Source organism: Rhineura floridana, chromosome 9, assembly GCF_030035675.1.
Source record: "Rhineura floridana isolate rRhiFlo1 chromosome 9, rRhiFlo1.hap2, whole genome shotgun sequence".
NCBI classification, from domain to species: Eukaryota; Metazoa; Chordata; class Lepidosauria; order Squamata; family Rhineuridae; genus Rhineura; species Rhineura floridana.
This window is the reverse complement of record NC_084488.1, coordinates 13,615,761-13,636,717: the sequence shown is the minus strand read 5'-3', so window position 1 is coordinate 13,636,717 and position 20,957 is coordinate 13,615,761. Positions and strand designations below refer to the sequence as shown.

Genomic DNA, 20,957 nt, shown 5'->3' with positions numbered 1-20,957 from the left:
GCTACCAAATCAAGGTGGCTACTGACTTCTATGTGACCTATTCACTATCTAAAGTGGTAGTCTAATCAAAACCATGTCATTTTGGGTTTTCTCCCATATTCTGGAAGCAAAATAAATTTCCATGGCTATCATGCTGTCTTTTGATATCATTTAAGATAGGAGAATGTGGATGGCCTAATTCCTTTCCTAGCCACTCCTGTGAAAGGAGAGGCAGAGAAAAATAATTTGTTCTATGCGAGTTTGATTTGTTTTAATTTAAGGCATGGGTTTGTTTCAACTGGTAGAATAATGACTTATTTGAAAGGGTACAGCCACATACATTATCCTGCGTACTGATTCAGTGCTGCAGGTCTCATTAGGTTCTGCAATAGCAACTAATCACCCAATAGAATCAAGGTTATATTCTTTTCAGATGCATGGACATAAACTCCATTAACACTAATGAGATTTCTTTGTGCACAGAAGGTAAAAGAGACTCTGGTGATTTTAAGATGATATTTAAAACAGGAATTCAGCTCTTTCGCATAAAGCTATCACAAAAAAACACACTTATAATTTTGCTTTTTTAAGAAAACAACTGTGGCGCTCTTTATCTAGAACCCATAAAGTGCTAGCTGTTCCACCATGTTAAAAGAGGTACAAGTTACATTTTATTTTGCATCATTTACAGTGCAATTCTATGCATGGTTACTCTCAAGTAAATCCCAGAGTACGTACTGGGACTTACTCCCTAGTAAATGCATTTAGGTCTGTAGCCTTATTATGCTTCATACCAGACAAAATGAAGACAACTCGTGGGGAACACTCGCCATTCATTTACAACCATTATCCACTTCTTACCTTTTTGACCAATCCGTATATGCTCATTTTCAAAGAGTTCTAAAACAGTAAGCAAGAACAAAGTGAAAAAGTTCAAAACTATTTCAACTTAACGGAAGAAAATTAGATTTAACTATCACAGTCTCTTATCTGATAGCATGGCACTATACATGCACCAGGATTCCAAGGAACACACATTCATAATACACATGTGCATTCAAATGTATTTCAACATTTCTCTAAGAAAATGGCACCCATATGCCTTTACAAATTGCTTTTCAAATCCTTACTCTCTAATTCAAAATGTAATCTGAAGCAAAAGTTTGCTGTTTAAAGGAAAACACTACTAGTTCTTTCCCCTTCCTGTAAAAAGTTTAAAAGAGCAGTTTGAGGATAGGGTTCTCAGAACATGATCTGAGAATGAAGCACAGAGACTTTATTTGTGGATGTCCTTCTGATCTTCGCTTCTGTGTATAGTCTATCACTCTATGATTTTAAAGTATTGTTTCATTCTCTCCTTTCGTGAGCTGTCTTAGGGAAAAAAATTAAAGGTTCAATAATATCCAAAATAGACAAGTTCTTCAAAGATGCCATTTTACATTCATCATAAAGATACCTCAACTAAAGTTATAGAATGTCAGCAATGTTATTAATTTGCACCCATTATAATTTTGATGGCTAACTGCTCATTCGTATCATTAGATGGGTATTATTTCCAAGTGGCTAATGTATTGCCACCAAGGAGCCCTTCTTGTAATTTAGGGATGTAGATGAAGAGGGAATATGCTAATGTAGCTAGATAATAATTAGAAGACAAAAAGATGCCTTAAATCTTTAACTACTTTGCTGTAGAGCACATTCTCATAGTCACCGTCCTTCATTAGTTGAACTGAGATGAACCAAGATGTTAGTATACAGAGTATACAGTATGAATGATGCTGGAGATAAATGCTTATGCCACAAAAACAGTATTACTCTCTAAAGTATTGTCACACTTTTTTTCTTCTTGCTATTATGGATTAACCTGCAGTTTTAGATTTTTGTTTAAAACAGGATACGTTTCAGTAAATTTACGTAAAATATTTAATTATTTCAGATCCAAGTATAAAATACAGCATATCACAAAATGCAGAAGGGAAACATCTTCCCAAACTATACAACTTTCAATATAAAACCTTATAAATACATAATATCAAGGATAAGAAGTTTTTTGGCTCCACAGGCCTACATGTCAATCACATGGCATTATTATGAAGCCACGTTATAGATGGGTGCCCCTGCCTGGCTGCTAGTCAAAATCCCTGGCACTTCCCTTAAGTCTCCATGACTGGCACTTAAAAGAGGAGGGGAGACTTGGAAAAACCTTGCGCTTCCCTTATTCTCTGCAATCAGGAACTTAAAGGGGAAGGGGAGACTTGGAAAAGCCTCTCCCAAGTCTCCCTCCTTCCCCTTTAAGCCCCCAATTGCAAAGAATGAAAAGGGAAATGCAGGAAAAGTCATTAAGACAACCCCTGCTCTCCCACTTGAGCCAATGGGACCACTGGAGCTGTCTTAAAACTTTTGCAAAAGCCTAGTATGCGTGCATGCGTGAGCTGCTTCAAAGGATGCTTTTGCACAGGGCTTTAATTGCTGCTTTACTGATGAGCAGGGATTAAACCCTGCTGCCTTGGCTGCACGATCTTGTACCCTACTGGGAACAGCATAGCACAGCCAAGGCAGGATGAAACCCTGTCCTCCTGGTCACCTACTGACATCACTACTGATGTCAGCAGATAAGAAGATGGGCAAATGGCTTCAGGACCAAATGGGACCCTCTGATAGAACATGACTGGCCTGGAGGCTGGAGGTTCCCCACCCCTGCATAATATATATATTAAAAGAGAGCATCCTCAACAATATGTGAGCGCATATTAAGAGCAAATACAGCTATATAATATTTGTTTCCATTAAACATATTGAGAGCCTTTATTTCCATTAAATATTGAATGCCTTTCACATGCACGCACTATGCAGGATGCCTTATGTGATGTGATGTGTAAGGCCATATTTTCACTTAGGTAGAAAAACTAGTACCGGGGCTGTATCGCTTACGTCTGCAAGTGGGAGCCCATGTGATGGAAGACGGTTTCACAGACAAAAAAAACCCTACACATAGAAAGACAGCATGTCAGAGAGAAGGGATGGCTACTAGAACCCTTCTTCCTGCCAGCTAGTTTTCAATATGCAGGACTCTTGTGTGAAGAAACAGTTACTTATGTGAGCTCATACCTGTACTCTCCCAGATTATTACCTCAGTGAGAATTAGACCTAAAACGTCACAACTAAAAGTTTTACATTAAGTCTAGGATTTGGTATCTTTCAAATCTGGCTTTTCACACTTGCTTTAATACAAGCAATGTTTTAAAATTTGCCAAATCCTGACTGAAAGATGGCTCTGGGATGAAGATACTCAGTACTTCTGGCTTTCCCCACTATCATTACCAAGTAAGTTAACTTGTCAAATCTCTTCCTACCATATTACAAATAAAGACCCAAGACCCCTCTTTGGATCTGATGTTGCCAACTATATCTCACATGAATACCTGCAAGAACCAAGAACAATCTTTACCACATTATATTAAACAAACACACTAACCTGGAGGCACATGTGCAGAATCATCAATATCCAGCTGACCTGTGTTCAAGTCTAGCTCATTGAAATATTCTTTCTTGAGAGACAGAAGATGTACCAATGGGGGAAAAAACAAGTATTTTATTATCTATGGAGATTTCTTTATATTTTAATTTGTTGCCAATGTAACTTCAAACTGCTATCAACTATAAATCTGATTTATACTGCATTTGCCCATCTATCCCAGTCCTCTGACTTTGGAGCAAAGAGAGAATTCAGTGTTCAAGTATGTGAGTACCGTGTTAACAGTTATCAAGGGCAGCACTGAGATGGGCACAGTCTGCTGTGAGCAGACCTCCTACTTAGATTCTACCCACATTCTAACCAATTTGCCACCTACTACCTGCAGGGCATTGTCTGACGTATAACATAATGAGGAAGTTCCCCACCTGTGAACTCTACATCCCTCACCAGTACAGTGCATTTTTCAGTTCACTCAGTTTCTTTCTTCAATAGAAAGGCATGGGTCTCTTTACTCCTCTGACCCATCCTGTGCCCCTTGTCAGCAAACTCAAATTCTCTCCCCTCCCTTCAAGTGCCCTTTTCTCTCTGCCCCCTCCAAAATGTGTTGTTGAAAACACTACACAAACAGGGGACATATTTTAAAAATGACAAAAATACCTATTGAAAGCAATGGGACCTATCTGAAGGCCCAAATGGGAGCTGTTGAATGCCTAGTTGGCATGACGGAGCACCAGTGAAATAAATGCAAGCTTGAATCTTAAATACGATGAAAACATGAGCTATTAAGAGCCCACTTGAATCACTTTCCACCTTAAAATAGGAAGTGGACAAAAAGGAAATTTCCTCAAACTCAGGCTTTTGTACTGCTCCTGGTGGTAGAGAAATGGGAGAAGGAAGAAAATCTAACACTGTCTTGCTAAAAATGTAAAAAATAACGGAGTACTCTGGAGATCAAGGAGAAGAGAAGAGTTAGCTTTGAGGATTCTCATGTACTGCATGCCTTTCTTGAATCTTCTGCCAACTTTCCCTTTTCCCTAGTCTACAGATTATGAAGGGTCCAGTATGTACGTATATATGCATGCAGGCATGCAATTCCCTGTGTTACTGGTCTCGGTCCAAAGGCCAACAGGGGTATTTTACTAGAATGCAAGAACCAGAGTGCAAACAAGCACCTCTGCACACTAGTCCTATATATGAGAGACAGAAAGGCCTAAATTTGAATATGAGTTGTGACATCAAGTCTGTATCCAGGCTACCCAAGAGACTGAAGTGAGGTGTGCATGCATGACGCCAAGTGTTAAAAGAAGAGCAAACAGAAATCATGTAGAAATGCAAAAGGCTGCTGCAAAATGTCTGGAATTGCCAAGCCTTTTGCCAAGCTGGTTTGGAATTATATGAGAGGGACGATAATCCTCAGACAAACCAAAGAACACCTGAATAAAACTTTGAACAAATCACGCACACACAAAAATAAGAATCAGAACCTCAAGAAAGATATGCCACAAACCGACCAGTGGTGCTGTACAAAACAGACAACCAGTGAAAAGCAAATTATTTGTGGCTTTTAAGAAAGAGCGGGAACATGTGTACATTGGGTGAGAATATAGAGAAAGGATAAAAGTATTCCAAGAATGGGACTGTTCGAACTGCTAGTGGTTTAACAGCTGATTTAAGAGGTTGTTATTTTTTAAGTGCTCTATTTCTTTTAATCATATTTAATGCTAAAATACATTTATCATACTATTGATTTATGTCATTTGTATTTTCATTAAAGTTTAAAGGTTTAAAGTTTAAAGTTCATTCCCCACCAGTGAAAATTCTTTTCAAAAAGCACTACTGTCCTGATTTAGGGGAGATAAAGTAGCAGGCAGAGTGCGGACAAGGAGGCTCAGTGGGCCTCTTTTTCCTTCAGGCAAAAGATGCTTGCAGGTTTTTTCCTGCCAGGGTTATTTATTTATTTTTATTTATTTATTTGTTGAATTTCTATACCGCCCGACTAGCATAGCTCTCTGGGCGGTGTACAACAGAGGAATATAAATATACACAGTAAAATCCAATAATTCAGTGCAAGGAACATGTATGTAGGCATCCACAAATCTAAAATCAGTTAAACATATTTAAAAAACTAAAATAGACTAAAATGCCTGAGAAAAGAAGAAGGTTTTAACTTGGTGCCAAAAAGGTGCCAAAAAGATAGCAACGTCAGCGCCAAGCGCACCTCATCAGAAAGACTATTCCACAGTTCGGGGGCCACCACTGAGAAGGCCCTAGTTCTTGTTATCATCCTCCGAGCTTCCCTGTGAGTCGGAACTCGGAGGAGAGCCTTCGATGTGGAACGTAGTGTACGGGCAGGTTCATATCGAGAAAGGCGTTCCAGCAGGTATTGTGGTCCTGCGCCGTATAAGGCTTTATAGGTTAAAACCAGCACTTTAAATGTGGCCCGGAAACATATTGGTAGCCAGTGCAGGCAGGCCAGAACAGGTGTTCTATGTTCAGACCACCTGGTCCTCGTTATCAGTCTGGCCGCCGCATTCTGCACAAGCTGCAGGTTCTGAACCGTCTTTAAAGGCAGCCCTATGTAGAGCGCATTGCAGTAATCCAATCGAGAGGTTACCAGAGCATGGACAACTGAGGTGAGGTCCTCCCTGTCCAGATAGGGACGTAGCTGGGCCACCAACCGAAGTTGGTAGAATGCATTCCGTGCCACCGAGGCTACTTGAGCCTCGAGTGACAGGGAAGGATCTAAAAATACTCCCAAACTACGAACCCGCTCCTTCAGGGGGAGTGTAACCCCATCCAGAACAGGGTGGACATCCACCATCTGATCAGAGAAACCTCACACCAACAGCATCTCAGTCTTGTCTGGATTGAGCTTCAGTTTGTTAGCTCTCATCCAGTCCATTATCGCAGCCAGGCAACGGTTCAGCACATTGACAGCCTCACCTGAATAAGATGAAAAGGAGAAGTAGAGCTGCGTGTCATCAGCGTACTGATGGCTACGCACTCCAAAACTCCTGATGACTGCACCCAGCGGCTTCATGTAGATGTTAAAAAGCATGGGAGACAAAACCGACCCCTGCGGGACTCCACACTGGAGAGCCCACGGTGTCGAGTAATGTTCCCACAGCACTACCTTCTGGAGACAACCCGCCAAGTAGGAGCGGAACCACTGCCAAGCTGTACCTCCAACTCCCAACTCCGCGAGCTTCTCCAGGAGGATACCATGGTCGATGGTATCAAAAGCCGCTGAGAGATCAAGGAGAATCAACAGAGTAACACTCCCTCCGTCCCTCTCCCGACATAGGTCATCATACAGGGCGACCAAGGCTGTCTCGGTGCTGAAACCGGGCCTAAAACCCGAGGAGTAAAGTGATTCTGGAAATGATGTTGCTCCTTGCAGGGGTCAATCGATTTGGGGAGATGGGAGGTACAGACTTCTCATTCATCTCTACTCCAACTGGCAGCTGTTCTCCAAGCTCTCAGGTAGGTCTTCCCCATCCCAAGTGCCAATAATCTTTTAACTGGAGATAAGGATGACTGAACTTTAGACCTTCTATACGTAAAGCATACACTCTACCACTGACTTATGGCATGTCCCACACTGCATACACACACATAAATATTTACATCTGCAAGCTAAACACAAAACCAGAGTAAGATTGATGAGATCCATAGTTTCATAATAAATACCCCAGGATATTATAACCCCACCATCTCAGCTAGAACGACAATGAAATAATGGAAGATACAGGTTGAAACACTGAAGAATAATCCTTCACAGCAAGACTTAAAAAAAAAATATGAATCAAAATCGTTCACTATTGCTCAAAATGCTAAACAACACTCTAAACAACAATTATTTTAGCATTTTACAGTTAAGGCAATTTAGCTCTACATATTTCCTCTGATATTTTTCCATACATTAAGCACCACATAAATACTTTTAAACAAATAAATAAAATATTTAAAGATAATTATGATTACCAGTTCAGGGATGTCCTTCACCTTTAGTGGCACCTGAATTAACCCCAAGTGGTTTCTAAAACTAGGCTGTTCACTATTTTCATAATTCGGATTGCGAAGGTTCATCAATACCTTTAACAAAAAAAAGTATAAATTAGTGTTTTATATGTATGTGTCAAAACTTTAAACACAGTATAAAATTTCAGACGAGGTCTACATTAGCTGCGATATGTGAGACATGGGAGAATGGTTGCCTTCATGCTCTGCTTGGGATAATTCTGATCAATCATGACAACTCCTATATTCAGCTGCTAGAGAATATTCAAATTCTTCCATTATTTCCTCCTTTGCTTTTAAAATAGGTATCTTATTTGGCTCATTCAAAAAAATAAAATTCCTGTGCTGGAGAGATTGACTCTTAACAAACTTCTGCTCTCTAAATCAGTGGTACATTGTTCCACAATACAGTATCCTGATTCAACTCTCACGAAGGTTCATTTATCATAGTAAGCCACTGCTGGATAATTATGATCACATGCTATGGTCCTAGAAAGCTTAGTATTCATATATCTCTGGCCTTGTGCCATGTAACGACAAGGTTGGGCAAGGTTTAAGTGACGTGAAGAGTCGAATGTAGTTTTTCATTTGACTTCCTTTGCTGTGAAGCACTCCAGCACGTACAAGAATAACTTCTCCACGTTTGTACAGGATTATGTACTGAATACAAATTTGTTGAAGCAGGCCAAGCACTAAAAGGTTAATATCCAAGGAATGACAAGTGATGTGAAGAAAGTAACAACAGAAAACACAAGAGACAAAACAGAACACTGTTTACTTATGCCAAGTGCTTTTCTAAGGTTAAACTGAGACAGATTTAATTAGCCTTAATTACAGATAAATGTTAGTTATATTATCATTCAAGCCATCAGTAAAATTAAAAACCCCAAGAACATTTAGAGTTCAAGAGTTAGGTCTCACAAGGTAAGCCATCCACCTACATTTGCATGTGTGCAATATAATTTTCATTAATATATGCAAATTAAGCTATGACAGAGTCAACCAAACTATCATTATCTGCAATTCTAAACTGGAAAGAAATTCCTATCTACACAAAGAAATTTTTCAAGTATGTCACATTAATTTAGCTTCACAAAGGGCATGCTTGCTTTCTGTCCTGTTGTTTCATTAGACAAAACTAATAAAGATTTATACTGCCACATTCAAATAATTCTAAGAAAATAAGATACCATCCGATTTCCATGTTCAAAAGCTCTCAATTTTGCAGCCACTTGGTTCAGGTTTCTTCTGCTAATGTTTTTCATTTTGGATTTTAGTTCTTCTTTCCTACCCTTCTAATTTGAATATGCAGCTCTCTTACTGACACAACTGGTCTTCCTGTTACATGTTCATAGAAGAGCTCTATCACTTCTGATGCCACACAGTAAAACAAGTACAGATCAGATGACCTTAAATTGGGGGCAGGTCAAAAAGCAGAGGAAAAGGGACACTCTATGCTGCCTCCTAGCTAGAACAAAATATTTGAGAACATGGGTTTTCAAGACTGAAAGCTGTTCTGAGAGCCATGAAGATCCCTAGAAAACTTAAAGGGCCATCACTAAGAAGATCAGCAGCAACTGGAAGGCTTTCCTGAAAAGCAATTTCCCACTATTACTGATTTTCCCTTGCAGTGTGTTGTTACAACATATTCCAAAGTCTCACACTCAAGATACTCAGCATGATGGTGGGGCCCCAAAGGCTTGGCCATTACTATACTTGAGTTGAGTGTTAATTTGAGAATATGCCCCACCATCCTCAGCAATGCACAAATTCCTCTCCAGACAAATTATTTGAAAGGGATTTAATGAACAGAGAAAGTGTGAAAAACACTGGCCTAGGATATTATGAAGTAATGCAGGTGTGTGCAGGGACACAAAACACAGTGGGTGGAATCCAGTGGGGACCATCTTCTGGCAGAAGGGAATACATTAGTGGAACAGGAGGGAGACCATTATTTGGTAATTCCCTCTCTCTCTCCTCTCTCCCTCCCTCTCTCTCTCACACATACACAGAGGACCCACATCCCCTCTAAATCCGCTTCAAGAGGTTGGCAGACCCTCCAGAGCAGATTTGGAGAAGGGCAAAGGGCACACTACAGGGGCAAGGAGGATTATCCAAAATTGCCTCTTGCCATGGTCTGTTGACAACTCTACCATCTGATGAAATGCACATTTCTGCTGTGGAGTTAATACTGTGTAAGACTCTCAAATCATTATTCTTACAGTTGAGCAGAATTTTAACTGTCACACAAGCTGACTGAACTGCTAAATGTTCTCTTCAGTTCTAGAGGCTGTGCCTAAATTTTGAGCTAAACTTACTGTTTCTGGAATTCACAAGTCCAATACTTCATTACAGATTTTCTATTCTTCTCATAGATCGGGGAGAGAAACCTTTTTCAGCCAGGGGGTGCATTCCAAGGACCACATACCATGGTGGGCAGAGCCAGAGGCAAAAGTGGGTGGAGTAACAAATGTATATTTTACCTTAGTACAATAGACTAGTTTCTACACACTCACAAACCCCTCTGTATCTATCAGCCAGGCAAACATACTTCAGGAGGGTATAAAGCAGGGGTGGTGATGGGTGTGGCCCGAGGAGAGTCCCAAAGGCCAGACAGAAAGAACTGGGCAGATGCATTTGGCCCTCAGGCCTGAGGTTCCTTACCCCATCATAGATGAACAGCACACACCTTTTTGGCACTTTCCAGTACTGGTTCCCCAGTTTTACTTCCTTAACCATGTGCCACGTTCAAATTTAAGCAGTCATTGTGAACTGGCAGTCTACTATATACTGAAAATTATCTTCGTAACGCCAATGGCTCAAAAGACCTTTAATATTTTATTGTATAAAAATCTATAGATATATAACTGAAAATCTGTTTTCAAATTACCTCCAGAAAATCTTTGGGTGCATAAACAGGCCGGAAGAGACTTAGATCTGAAACAAATAAAATATATAAAGTTATTTAATTAAAAAGAATTAACAAGTTGTAACTAATTCATACATTTGATATTTCTTCCATCTGCACATTCTCCTAGTAATAATTATAGACATATTTGTTCATATCAACATATATTTTGAATATACATTTTAAGCACATTATGAAGCATGTAATCTTATCATCCAGTATCAACTCAAGTGTGAAAACAGTTGTTGAAAACAAACATAAAGCCCGGGAATTACCCAGATCTGCAAACACAGATGGGATGCTTTTATATAATGGGGATCAGCCATTGCTTCTTCATCAAAGAATCCTGCAAACACCCAGCAGAAACTAATTTAATCAGTCTGCAATCTCAGCCTTGGGATGCAGACATCATGGATTTGACATCAACTTAATTTTCTCCCACAATCCCCTGATTTGGATAACACCTAGCCTGATGAAGAGTAATGAAGAACTTGAAAGCTTGCTCACCATTTTATGACATTTTGGTTGGTCTTAATAAAGGTATTGTCCACCTATGAATTTTGTAATTCCTAATGAATTACATCTCACTAAGCATGTGTAAATTCTAATACCCAGAGGACTGGGACTTGAACCCTTTGATCCAGAGGTCTACATCTTTGCCATTAAGACATTCTAGCAGAAGTGAGAAGTGCTATAACACCACACGTGCACACCCTTTCAGAATGCTTGCACACTTTCTCAGTACTAGATCGTCTACCGTTGCTCTGCTACCTGCAACTCAGAACCGTCTTCTTTTTGCCTTCTTGACCCTGCCTCTTTTCATATTCCAATTCTTTTTACTAATGGCAGGTTCTTCCCCATCTCACCTCTGCTCTGATTATTTGAACCTGGCAATTGTCTTACCTTTACATCTGATATCAGGAGGGAGTCCACTGACCCAATCCAGCTGACTCCCTCAAGCTCAAACCCAGGTAGACTGGCTAAGCTTCTGACAATCTAGGTGAATATGCTTTACTTGCAACCAGTCTGTATAACAGACCTGGAACTGTAAGGGCAGTTTTTATCTGCCTTGCTGTGTGTTCCCACAAAGCAACAGAACTTGTTAAAAAGTATAAGACAATCTGCAGTAAGAAATGCAGTGCAGCTCATCTCAGACGGGGAAGTTCCACAAGGGGCAACAGAGGATTTAATGCTCATGAAAAAGCCTATTATGGACAAGTCCTAGAAATACTAATCTGGGTTCCCACTCTTTAATAGGTAAGCATTTTATTCAGTACTCAGTAATCTAATATTCTTATTACAGTTTCAATAAAAATAGTAATTTTATTTAACATATTTAAATTAAATTGGGAGATAAGAGAAAAAACCATCAGTATTCATAGTTACACATCAAGATGAATCAAATCATCTTAATCTGCAACCAGGCATGGACAAGCTTTTTTCTGCCAAGGGCCACATTCCCTCAGGGGTAATCTATTGGGGTTGCATGCTGACTGTGGGCAAGGCTGAAGCCAGTGATGGGCAGGGACAAAATAAGAACAGCCACCTCTTCTCTCTCGCTCTCTCTCTCACCCAGCAGGCTGTTGTGAAAGGGGTGGACACGCTTGAGGTCTGAACCAATTGAATGCAGACGACTTTTGAAATTAGGCTGCTTTCCAATCTAGGTCTGAGATTGGAAGTGACTTGGTCATCCTGTTCAGGGAGATGGGAGAAGGGAAGCACTATTCAGTTAGTTCTGCTGGACCTCTCAGCATTTAGATACCATCAGCTATGGTATCCTTCTAGGCCGTCCCTTGGGAATGAGACTGGGAGGAACTATGCTTAGTGGCTTGAGAATTTTTCTCAAGGGACCATTTCAGACATATTGTAATAAAATTTATTAAGTTTGCACATGCACATCTATATTGCTCTGCTATAATTCAAACTACTATATGATATTAATGTGTTGTATCCAATCGCGTCCTTCCACTGGCAATATGCTCTGTGAACCGCAGGAGGCTCCCATGAGTGGAGAGCATGCATGGGGGGGGGGAGTGTCATCATTATCCTTTCTGCATTCCCCTGCACAACCAATCCCATCTGCTCCACAGGGTTGGGGGAAGCTTTGGAATAGCACAAGAGGGAACGGAGAGGGCTGCAGGAAAAAGGAGGGATTTGCAAAAAATCTCCTCCTCTCCTTTTCTACTCAAAAAAGCATCCATCCTCTCCGTCTCTGTGGAGCCAGGGCAGCTGCCTAGTTCTCCAGAGAGCTGTTGGTAATGAAGAAGGCAATGTAACAGTGAGAGTGCAGATGGTGAAAATCTCACAGTGAATATGACAGAGTGCAAATAAAGCACATACTCACACCTATCAGACAGCAGTGGTGGCAGCAAAGAAAGTTTACTTTGCCACCACTGTTGCATCCTCAAGTAGCTATTGAGCTGCAGATTTTAGGATGGCGAAGAGGCTGGTTGGTTCCAGCCTTCTTTCAGGGTCAATTGAACCCTGAAGCCAGCTATGATAGATTTACAAAGCATTAACATTACTGATATTTGCTTTGTAGTGTGCAATACAAACAGAGGTGTCCATGGCACTGTCTGGCCCAATTGCATAGGATCATTTTCAGTTGTTGCATGTTGAGGATGTTGACAAGACACGTGTTAATCCCTCCATGCATAATCTTAACCCCAGTCCATCTTGTCTTATAAAAGTAAGACAAAAGAAACTGGCTAGATGGGTCCAAGGGGGGTGTTAAATGCCTCTTTGCAGAAGAGGGAGGTGCCAATGGCCTCCAAGTGATCCGCTCTGGATCCTGTAGCCAATATTCTCTTCCTAGGTAAAGTGGTAGAGAAGATGCTGGATATTTAGCTTCAGGTGTGCTTGGAAGAGACTGATTATCTAGACCCACTTAAATCAGGTTTCAGGCCTCTCCTGGTATGTGCAAGTCTGGCCACTGTGATCATTGAAGAGAGCCCTTCTTAGGGCACCACCATTGGGTGACGCCCAAGGGATGGTGACTTAATCAGGGGCTTCTCAATTGTGGCACCTTCTTTAGGAACTCCCTGTTTCTGGGGGTCCATCAGTGATCATCTATAATCTAGTTATGTTAGATATTAAAGACTTACCTCTCTATGCTGGCTTTCAGGTCTTTTTGAGGATGCTGTTAAGCCTAGTTAGACAGTCTCTAAGAATGTTTTATCTTGCTGTTTTTTTTAAAGTTGGAATGGTTTTTATTATTTTATTATCTGGTTGTGTATTTTATATTCTGATTTATGAACTACTCTGATATTTTCTAAATTAAGAGCAGTACATAAATGGATCTGATAAATCATTAATAAGCCTGTGTATCAGAAGAGGGGCACAACTGGATACAATCCAATTTGTATAAAGCAGGATTGACATACCTGGCTCATCTGTTCCCATTTCATTCCATTTATTTAGAAGTTCCTTTTGTTCATTCACTGATCTCTGTAAATCACAAAAAGCAATGCCTTGTGCAATAAGCCAATCAAAACAAAAAAGCAGAAGTCTCTATTAGTTAACATTTAATAACATGTTGTATAGTTTAAAAATCCATCCCGCCCTCATTAAATTAAGGCTAGCCTTGCTTAGGTGTTACATTCACAGAAAAGAGAATTAATAAAGCTACCTTCTGTGATAATGGAATGCCGAGTTCTGTGCACATACTATTTAGACTCTTCAGAATGCGTTTTTCCCAGCTCCCCTGCAACAGGTGACATAAATCACTATGTCATTGTCCCTTCTATGTATGACATTTAACAGCCTATTCACTAATTTGTATTTCTGAGTTTAAATCTTAAAATTATCATTAATAATAATATTTATTAGTAACTTCATACAAAAATGTCTCAGCAATTTACAGCAGTATAAAATTCAAAACAGTTGAAAAAGGTTAAAAACGAAATAGCAAGAAAAACTAAACATATGCCATATTTTCTCAAACAAGCAATACACCCATTGAGGAGCTGCCACCAAACCATCGTGCTGGGGAGCACACAGCGTGACCGAACCCAGTTACTGTTACTGCTGATATACGTTTACCAGGCTGCTCCTCCACTGAGCAATTTGTAGAGGAGACTGGAATTTTTTTCTAGATTAACAGTGCTGCTGAGCTAGCAAGGTTGCTTTAAAAACCTGGTTCTGGGGCTGAAACTACTGGTATATAGACACAGTTCCATTGAAAAAAAAGTACACATATATAGTATATATGTCAATACTTCAGTACAAATAGTAAAATTGAATCACAGCAAACCTGGGCTTTCCTCATGTAAGCCAAAGATTCTTTTATGTGTTCAGGAGGTGCTGATGGGTGGCATGGGAAAGGGAACCTTGAGGAGGAAAACAACAAAAGGTATGTTTTACTCCATTCATTATTGGATTCACTCTTCACAGTAAATTTTTAAAGATTGACTTCATCACTACCACAATCATTTTCAGAGAGACTTCGATATCTACTAGTCATCATCAATCTACAATCACCAGCCCTGTTAAACATCACAATAAACCAGTCATATCCCATTACTTAATTTTGCATTAAACAGAAAACTAATTACTGAAACCCAGGCTATGGTCTGAAGGCACATAAGGCCAGCTCCCTGCTGAAGTTAAGCAGGGTCAGGTCTGGTCAGCGCCTGGACAGGAGACTGCTTGGGAGCCATATGTAAGCCGCCTTGGGGTTCTATCGTAAAAAGAAAGGCGGGGTATAAATGTAATAAATAAATAAATAAAACACTAAGCAATGATGTCCATCTCAAGCATGTGCACATCCACAATACCAAATCATTTCAGCCTTTTCTGGATCCCAGTCATATTAGGATTATCCATTTTAATAAACTTAAAACATAATTTGCTTTTTATAGAACAAACAGTGAATTCATGTTTTACTCCAACATTAAAGGATTCTGCTGGTGCTTTGCCAGAATTATGTTCAAACAAAGCAGATACAATACAATGGTTCATGTCGTTACTGCTCAATATATATTTCCTAGCACACCAAGTTACAGTACTAGACCACTAGACTACATTAGAGACAGCCAAGTTGTTGAAGCTTGGGAAACTGTATCCTGCATAGCCAAGATGCTAGGATGCCATCCCTACCCCACAGCCATTATGACACAGCTTATACCCTCCTTTCCCATCAGTCTTGGTTAGGCTGAAGAACTCTCTCAACATTAAATGAGAAATTACCTCAGAAGCCTCTGATGTATCCTGAGCACTAACAGTATGCTAAGGCTCTGAAGTGAAGCTTGGGTTGCTATCATTGGTCTACATAAATAAAAGCTATAGGTGAGAAACTAGAGCTATTGAATCTGGAAGAAATTGGCTAAATACAGTCTGAGTGCATACTAGTATTATGGCAAGACTTCATCAAAGGACATCAAATTAGAGACCGACCTTTTGTCCACTAGCAAAACTATCTCCACCTTTATTAAGATGATTAAAACAAGAAAATAATACTTCCATGTTTATGAATATTTCCAATGCATTTCGGTGCTATTTTCTACACAGAGCAAAATTTACAGTCCAGTGCAAATTGAAAAAAAATATCTGACAGGGCTTCTTTGATGTACACATTAAGTGATATTACAAATAATACATGCAGATATGAAAACAAGAAGGACTACGCCTATCTCCAAAAATGCAGACAAAAACAAACTCACACAATGAGTTCACTATAAACAGCATTTTGCAGCTTCTTTTCCCATCCTGGTAAAATAAGAGGTCAGAAAATAAAGGTTAGAAGAACTCATATCATAAAAATACCATCAAATTTCAAACTTCTATCTGCACTTGGGAATAAAAATATTTGAAGTAAGTGGCGTAGGCATGCAGAGGTTCTACTAAAAGCACAATCCACAGCTCATTTACTCCAGAACTGGTTAATGCTACTAGTCCATATTATTTGTTTTGTACCCCAGTTCTCAACACATTTGCACACAAGACAAGTTCCCTTGCACCCCACAGAATTTACTTCCAAGTAAGTATACTTGGGATTGTAGCTTAAGACTGTGTTCCTAATTGCACAAGCTCTATTATTACAGCCCTCTCAACATACTGTAGCTGCAAGTTTTTATCAACCCATGCAGTTTCCACCTATAGGCTCCATGTGCAGAAGCGAACATGTCATTCGTTATGCTCCTTCAGCAGCAGGTTTCAATGCAATTTCGGTGCAATGCCAAAAGTCAACCATTGTAGGCATCAGGTCATGCTATCAGCATGCAAATCAAGTGCCTCAGCACACGGCTGTGTGGCAGGAAGACTGCACAAGTCAACAGGCAGGCAGAGCAGCTTTTTAAAACTGAAAAAGAACGGGCTGTTTGGTTTGCCTTTTAGGCATTTAATGTGTCACAACTGACTACTTCTCTTGCTGTAAATCAAAATCTGTATGCTAGTAACATTGGCAAATTTATTTACAGTGCTGGAGTAAAGCAAGCTTTAAATAGATGGATGATATCCAAATATTCAGCAGTGAAACAAGCTAAAGACCTTAACATGTAATGGATTGTTTTTAAAAAAACAAACCTGATGTCTTCAGAAATTCCTTAATATCTTCCTTCAAGGATTCTAACTTAATCTCTGGATTGTGTAGACTGAGCTAACATAAAAGATAAAAAAATGTCAGAAGCATAAACATTCTTTACAAATTATGAAACTCAAATTTTAAATAGAACAGGCTGTTATTAGCTTGGGAAACAAGATCCTATATATATCCTTAGGGCATAGCAAATGTTCAACCTGCAAAATTTATTGTGCTGCATCACAAACTGCTTTCTAAAGTAATCTTGGTTTCACAAGTGGCATGCCAAAAAGCCTCCACCACTGTGGAGAATTAGTAACATGGTTCTTTGGATCCCAGCCAATGTAAGGACAAAAGAAGAGCTCTGCAGGATCAGGCCAAAGACCCATCTAGTCCGACATCCAATGACCACCCAGATCCTTATGGGAAGCCTACAAGCAGGACCTGAGCACAACTTTCTCCTCCTCTGATTCCCAGCAACTGGTGTGCAAAGGCACACTGCCTCCAACAGTGGAGAAGGAACATTTTGTTGTTATGTGCCTCCAAGTCAACTACGACTTATGGTGACCCTATGAATCAGTGACCTCCAACAGCATCTGTCATAAACCACCCTGTTCAGATCTTGTACCTTCAGGTCTGTGGCGTCCTTTATGGAATCAATCCATCTCTTGTTTGGCCTTCCTCTTTTTCTACTCCCTGCTGTTTTCCCCACCATTATGGTCTTTTCTAGTGAATCATATCTTCTAATTTTGTGTCCAAAGTATGATAATCTCGGTTTCATCATTTTAGCTTCTAGTGATAGTTCTAGTTTAATCTGTTCTAACACCCAATTATTTGTCTTTTTCGCAGTCTGTGGTATGCACAAAGCTCTCCTCCAACACAACATTTCAAATGAGTTGATTTTTCCTCTTATCCACTTTTTTCACTGTCCAACTTTCACATCCATACATAGAGATCGGGAATACCATGGTCTGAATGATCCTGACTTTAGTGTTCAGTGATATATCTTTGCATTTGATGACCTCTTCTAGTTCTGTCATAGCTGCCCTCCCCAGTCCTAGCCTTCTTCTGATTTCTTGACTATTGTCTCCATATTGGTTAATGACTGTATTGATAATCCTTGACAAGTTCAACGTCCTCATTGTCAACTTTAAGTTACATAAATCTTCTGTTGTCATTACTTCAGGCTTCTAGACGTTCAGCTGTAGTCCTGCTTCCGTGCCTTCCTCTTTAACTTTCATCAGCATTCGTTTCATAACCATCATGATTAGTGGGCACTGATAGCCTTACCCTGCATGAATTGGTCTAATCTTCTTTAAAAACCATTTAATTGTTGGATGTTGTATCTGGCGTAAGCAGATGCCCCGGATGCAGAACAGTATAGTGACAGGCTAGATGCCAGTTGAAGCAATGAGCCGGACAAGCAATAAGTTTTAAGAGTTACTTTACTGACAATATATCACAAGCTCTCTCTATACAAACTCCTCGACCCCCACACCCTGCCAGTTTGAGTTTCCAGCTATATACTGATAAGACAGCTGGTTGTCCTGGCAACGTGTCCTTGAGGAGTGCACGTCCACTCCAGCCTTGTGAGCTACTTGGCCTTGTAACTCTGCCATGGAAAAATACTCTTAGGAACTTTTTACTTGCCAACACCCCCCACCTATTTTTCCATAAGCAGCACCTTTTACATTTGTTCACATTTTTGCTTCCATTTGTCATTACATTTACATTTCTTGCATGATATATTATCCTGTTTACATTAACATCAGTTCTGTTTCATTATTTTTATTACATTCATTTCTGCATTTACTTATATCATTTTCTTCCACATGATACATCATCTTTTTTTTCAGTTTACATGTTCAGTTCAGTGTACTTCTACATTTCTTTGTTCCTTTATTTTTCAGAGGTTTTACAAACATCATCAGTTTATCTCTTTGGGTTTTACACACTCCAAGTATAATGTGTCAGCATCCATTACCCTGTGTGTTTGTGCTTCAATCCCCTTTACTGTGGCAATCCTAAATCTGTCAGGCAGCACACTCACATTTGCCCTTCCAGAACGTCTCAACATTTGCTTGTCACTTTTACCAAGGTATTCTTTTACCCCTGTTTCTCTGTCATGTACTGTGGGTGCATTTGTACTAGACTTGGCTTCAATGTTTCTTGCTGACACAATTGCTTTGGTTTGCTGACACACGTTACAGGCTACATATTTACCACAATTTCTTAATGTCACATCTTTACTATTTTCAGTTGCTTTCACCACATTTTGATATCCTATATGTCCCAATTTTCTGTGCCATAAATGTACACAATTATTGTGGGGTTTCTCATTGGCACACATAAGCACATGATTTGTTTGTTTCAAGTGTAGGTAGAACAATGAGTTCTTTACTATCCCTTTCATGAATATTTTGTTCCCTTTCATGACTTGACATGAGCCCCTTTGAAACAACACATTGAACCCCATTCCATTAAGTTTAGAAACTGACATTATGTTACTTTCAACGTCTGGAATAAACAGCACATCTGTCATAATCGTATTAAAACCTGCTAATTTCACTGTACCCCTACTTTTGATCTGTTTCTTAGATCCATCAGCCATTATTACATGATCCTCTACGTCACAAAATGTATGAAACATAGATTTATCTTTGATTATACTATTTGTTGCCCCACTGTCAATTGCCCATAAATCTTTACAGTTATTTCCCTGCTCATTGTTAATACATTGCTTATTCTTACTAGCATAGATCACCTGTACACATGGTTTTCTTCCTCTTTCTCTTCTTCTTGCTTCACAATTCCTTTGAAGATGTTGCTTGGAACCACAAAAATAACATGCCTTTTGTCCATACAGTCTCTCTTGTGCAGCTTTGTTGTTGTTTTTCCACGTTGTGTTTAGACTCAGTCTTTTCCTGCTTTGCCATTTCCTGCCTCCTTTGGAATTCTTGTAAAAGTTTGCCTTCTATATAATCCATATTGAGATTTGCATCGTCCATTGCTTCCAAAGAGCTCACCAGACTATCATAACTTGAATCTAGTGAAGCTAATGTGATATACAGTTTTTGCGTTTGAGAATGTTCAATTTCACGTTCTGACAACTCAGTAAACAGTCTGTTTATTTCCAACAAATGCTCTGACATGGTTGTATCTCCAGATAAGCGCATCTGATACAATCTTCTGGCAAGATATATTTTAGAACTGGCAGTCTTTTTCACATAAATATTTCTTAAAGTTTCCCAAGTTTCCTTAGCTGTTGTTGCATCACGCACGTGCAGTAATTGAGAATCATCAATAGCAAGAACAATTAACGCCTTTGCCCTCTCATCCAGCCTTCTCCAATCTGCTGGAATAGGCACCCCAGCGGGTGGGTCTTCTGCGATAGCTTTCCACAGGTCTTCTTTCACTAGAGAAGCCTGCATTCTCTGTTTCCAAGTGCCATAATTTTTCCCTGTCAGCCTTTCCAAGGGAATCCCGGCCGATAACGTAATAGACATACTTTCACTTTTCACAGTTCACCGCCTTTGTAATTAGAGCTTCTCACCTCTGTCCTTCAGTTAGGTTGTTTTTTTTCCCACGGCTCTCTCACAGCTTTCAGCTCAGCTTTCGGTTTCTCCGTCTCTCTGCTGTTTTACTCGCTGGTCTGCAGTTCTGGCTTTTCTCTGCCGCTTTTCTGCAATCCTCAGCACCAGGTAATCCTCAGCACCAGGTAACCATCAGCACCAGGTAACCATCAGCACCAGGTAACCATCCTCTGCTACCACTTGTTGGATGTTGTATCTGGCGTAAGCAGATGCCCCGGATGCAGAACAGTATAGTGACAGGCTAGATGCCAGTTGAAGCAATGAGCCGGACAAGCAATAAGTTTTAAGAGTTACTTTACTGACAATATATCACAAGCTCTCTCTATACAAACTCCTCGACCCCCACACCCTGCCAGTTTGAGTTTCCAGCTATATACTGATAAGACAGCTGGTTGTCCTGGCAACGTGTCCTTGAGGAGTGCACGTCCACTCCAGCCTTGTGAGCTACTTGGCCTTGTAACTCTG

The 20,957-nt window shown here is 39.9% G+C and overlaps 1 protein-coding gene across 3 annotated transcripts in view; it reads right to left on the bottom strand.

The window, feature by feature from the left end:
• TBC1D19 (TBC1 domain family member 19) overlaps nt 1-20,957 on the bottom strand; it is a 142,603-nt gene that overhangs the window by 108,574 nt on the left and 13,072 nt on the right. For 2 of the 3 annotated variants that reach the window (XM_061584409.1, XM_061584408.1), the window contains exons 2-10: nt 16,905-16,977; nt 16,043-16,088; nt 14,635-14,710; nt 14,011-14,085; nt 13,766-13,829; nt 10,365-10,411; nt 7,439-7,549; nt 3,455-3,527; nt 841-879 (exon numbers count right to left, since the gene is read on the bottom strand). In XM_061584409.1, coding sequence (XP_061440393.1) covers nt 841-879; nt 3,455-3,527; nt 7,439-7,549; nt 10,365-10,411; nt 13,766-13,829; nt 14,011-14,085; nt 14,635-14,710; nt 16,043-16,088; nt 16,905-16,977 — 604 coding nt within the window. The remainder of the gene's footprint in view (nt 1-840; nt 880-3,454; nt 3,528-7,438; nt 7,550-10,364; nt 10,412-13,765; nt 13,830-14,010; nt 14,086-14,634; nt 14,711-16,042; nt 16,089-16,904; nt 16,978-20,957) is intronic. The other variant, XM_061584410.1, reaches the window with a different exon arrangement.